This window comes from Triticum aestivum, chromosome 6D (genome assembly GCF_018294505.1).
Source record: "Triticum aestivum cultivar Chinese Spring chromosome 6D, IWGSC CS RefSeq v2.1, whole genome shotgun sequence".
In the NCBI taxonomy this organism is placed as follows: Eukaryota; Viridiplantae; Streptophyta; class Magnoliopsida; order Poales; family Poaceae; genus Triticum; species Triticum aestivum.
Window position 1 is genome coordinate 454,792,851 of NC_057811.1, and position 3,577 is coordinate 454,796,427.

The 3,577-nt window shown below is 56.9% G+C and overlaps 1 protein-coding gene across 1 annotated transcript; it reads left to right on the forward strand.

Annotated features, from left to right (window-relative positions):
* Positions 1 to 1,632: 1,632 nt before the first annotated feature.
* LOC123145816 (mitogen-activated protein kinase kinase 5) lies at positions 1,633 to 3,215 on the forward strand. Its single transcript, XM_044565313.1, has one exon. It carries the CDS (start codon positions 1,899 to 1,901, stop codon positions 3,003 to 3,005), a length of 1,107 nt encoding a protein of 368 aa, XP_044421248.1. The 5' UTR covers positions 1,633 to 1,898; the 3' UTR covers positions 3,006 to 3,215.
* The last annotated feature ends 362 nt before the right edge of the window (positions 3,216 to 3,577 follow it).

The following is a 3,577-nucleotide window of genomic DNA, read 5'->3' on the forward strand; positions in this document are numbered from 1 at the left end:
CAAAAGCAGAACTGTAAAGGGAAACATGTAGACGGGAATTTCATGTATTTGGAAACAGAACATGTATACCAGTCTTATTGTCCCCCCACACCGCCATCAAGTGCGCCAGCCCAACAAGAATTATCCGTCAGCACTAAAAACCTAACTCCTCCCCATGATCGTCTTGTCCATCCATGAAAGTTTCTCTGGCTATTGAACTTTTTGGGTACGCCCGTTGTCTCGAAGGGAGGTGGCTCCCCGCGAGCTCGAGTATAACTTTTTAAATCAACGTCTTCAATGGTAAACGATCTCTATCCCCACGTGTACTCACACACTTGAGTTAATGATGCTCGACAAAACAAATCCCAGAAATGGTCTATACAAGGACACATATCTGTTTTAAAGCTATGTGACGAAACCTATTCCAAGTCTATGCAAGCGCACATATCTGAGTGATTACGAAAATGATTTTTAGAGTGGAAGTCGTAAAAGTCAACATGTAGATGGGAATTTTGTGGATCTCGAAACGGCCGATCTTCCTATTCGCAACGCTGCCAGCAAGCTTGTGGGCTACATCCCAGTAATGGTTGATACAAGCGCACGTATCAGAGTAATTAGAAAATCGGTCTTGAGATCGGAAATTGTAAAGGGGGGCATGTATACCGGTGTTCCTATTCACCACACCACCATCATGCTCACCGACCCAAACCCTAGTTACCCTTCGCCGGTGGAAACCCTAACTCCTTCCCGTGACCGTCTTGTCTATGTATGACAGTTTCTTGCGCTAGTGGACTATTTGGGGAGGATTGTTGTCGGGTAGGAAGGTGGCCGCCCCGAGCTCAGGTAGAATTTCCTAAAAGCAACGCCTCCCGTCGAAAACGACATGACTCTCCACATGTACTTCATGCACTCAAGTTAATGATGGGCAACAAAACAAATCAATGGTTTATACAATCACACGTGCGAGATTTTAATGCCATGTGACAAAACAAATTCCCGTTAACGGTCGATACAAGCGCATGCACTGGGAAAATTTATGCAAACGGTCTTACAACGGAAATCGTAAATGGGGGTGTGTACGTGGGAATTCCGTCAGTTTGAAAACATGACTTTTATACCCCGCCGAAGGAGTATAAAATATGCACCGCACATTAAAAAAAGGTCGGTGTTTTTGCATGACAATCTTATAGGATAACCGTCAGCTCATTTTCTGAAAGAAACACGATACAGACGTAGACGCTTACTCGTTTAGAACATACTACTCCCTTTGATCCAAACTAAATGACACAGGAGGGAGTATGAATTTCCTCATTGTTATGTGTCACATGGTAGAGATGTGGCGTGCTTTGGACTCTGCCCAAGTGAATGCTGTCACTTGGTATAAAATTTCCCGTTGTTATGTGTCACGTGCAAGAGATATGGCGTGATAAGCACTGCAATATTTGGACTGTGCCCCAAGTGAATGCTGTTCCGGAATTGCAGAGTAACGGAGGCGACGGCCGGCCGGTCGGGAGGCAGGATGCAACGGACACGGCAGACCAGCGGAACGGAACGGAACGGAACACCATCGGTGAGCGAGAAAACGGGGGAGAAAAGAGCTGTGGGAAAGTTGCTTCTTTTATTACCGGGCCTGCCTGCCTGCCGTTCCCCCGGCGTCACGGCTGCATCTCCCTCCCTCGGCTGAGCGAGCAGAGCTCCCTCCCTCCGTCTCTCCCCGTCCCTTGGCCTCCCTCCCGGCTATAAAAAACACTCGCCTCCCTCCAATCCCTCTTCCCCGACCCGATCGATCCCACCCCACCCCACCCCGCGTGCCCGCCCACCTCTCTCATACGACGGCAATCACCGACGCCGACCGATCCGGCCGCCGCGCGGAGCAGGGGAGGAGCCAGCCTCGCGTTTCGGGCCGGCCAGAGCGCGCGATGCGTCCGGGCGGGCCGCCGAACGCGCGGCCGGGGCTGCAGCAGCAGCAGCCGGGCACGCCGGGCCGCGCGCGGCGCCGGCCGGATCTCACGCTCCCGCTCCCGCAGCGCGACCTGACGTCGCTGGCCGTGCCGCTTCCGCTGCCCCCGCCCCCGTCCTCGGCTCCGTCGTCCACGTCCTCGTCCGGGTCGGGCGGCGCGTCGTCCATGCCCATGCCCATGTCCATGACCCCGCCCAACTCGGCCGGCTCCACGCCGCCCGCGCCCCCGCCGCTCGGCGAGCTGGAGCGCGTGCGGCGCGTCGGGAGCGGCGCCGGCGGGACGGTGTGGCTGGTGCGGCACGCGCCCACGGGCCGCGCCTACGCGCTCAAGGTGCTCTACGGGCACCACGACGAGGCGGTCCGGCGGCAGATCACGCGCGAGATCGCCATCCTGCGCACGGCCGAGCACCCGTCCATCGTGCGCTGCCACGGCATGTACGAGCAGGCCGGCGAGCTGCAGATCCTGCTCGAGTACATGGACGGCGGGTCCCTGGACGGCCGCCGCATCGCGTCCGAGTCGTTCCTCGCCGACGTGGCGCGGCAGGTGCTGTCGGGGATCGCCTACCTCCACCGGCGCCACATCGTGCACCGCGACATCAAGCCGTCCAACCTGCTCATCGACTGCGCGCGGCGCGTGAAGATCGCCGACTTCGGGGTGGGGCGCATCCTGAACCAGACCATGGACCCCTGCAACTCCTCCGTGGGCACCATCGCGTACATGAGCCCCGAGCGCATCAACACCGACCTCAACGACGGCAACTACAACGGCTACGCCGGCGACATCTGGAGCTTCGGCCTCAGCATCCTCGAGTTCTACCTGGGCCGCTTCCCGCTCGGGGAGAACCTGGGGAAGCAGGGCGACTGGGCGGCGCTCATGTGCGCCATCTGCTACTCCGAGTCGCCGGCGGCGCCGCCCACCGCGTCCCCGGAGCTGCGGAGCTTCATCAGCTGCTGCCTCCAGAAGAACCCGGCGAAGCGGCCGTCGGCGGCGCAGCTGCTGCAGCACCGGTTCATCGCCTCGCCGCCGCAGCAGCAGCCGCAGGCCCTCGCCGCCCCGCCGTGCTGACGGCTCGCCCGCCGTAACCAAGTTAAATTCGGAGGGATCATGGACGGACGGACGGACGGTGGCCGGCGGCGAGACGTGGGATCTAGGAGGAGGAGGGGCGATCTTTCTTCTTCTTAGCCATTTTGGGTAGTGAAGCCACCACCACAAATTTACCCATCCATCCCTCTGTTGTTGCTGTCGCTCCTGAAATTAAGCTCAAGCTTTTCTTTAGTTTCTCTGTTAAATGTTAATTAAATGTTGTCTCCTTCAAATGATGATTCTGAGGAGGATGATGAAGATATAATATGGTCCGTTAAGAAACCAATTTCTTGTTCCAAATTCGCAACATCGTCACAGCAGGCGGTGGTGATGTGCTCTGCTCTGCTCCTCTCGGTAGAGAAGAAGAGGATGATGGGATGACGACATGAGAAGCTTCTTGGATGCCGAGGCGGATTCGGCCGGATCACCACCATGGATATAAAAATGGAACGAATTTTGAAGCGGGGGGACCAGAACAACTAACTTTAATCGGAGCCCTCTCTTGCTTGTTCCTCTGGTGTTCTTGGTGAATCCGAATCGCATCGGGCATCCGC

Coding starts and splice junctions, on each gene's coding strand:
- LOC123145816 (XM_044565313.1), top strand. CDS start 1,899: ATGCGTCCGGGCGGGCCGCCGAACGCGCGGCCGGGGCTGCAGCAGCAG.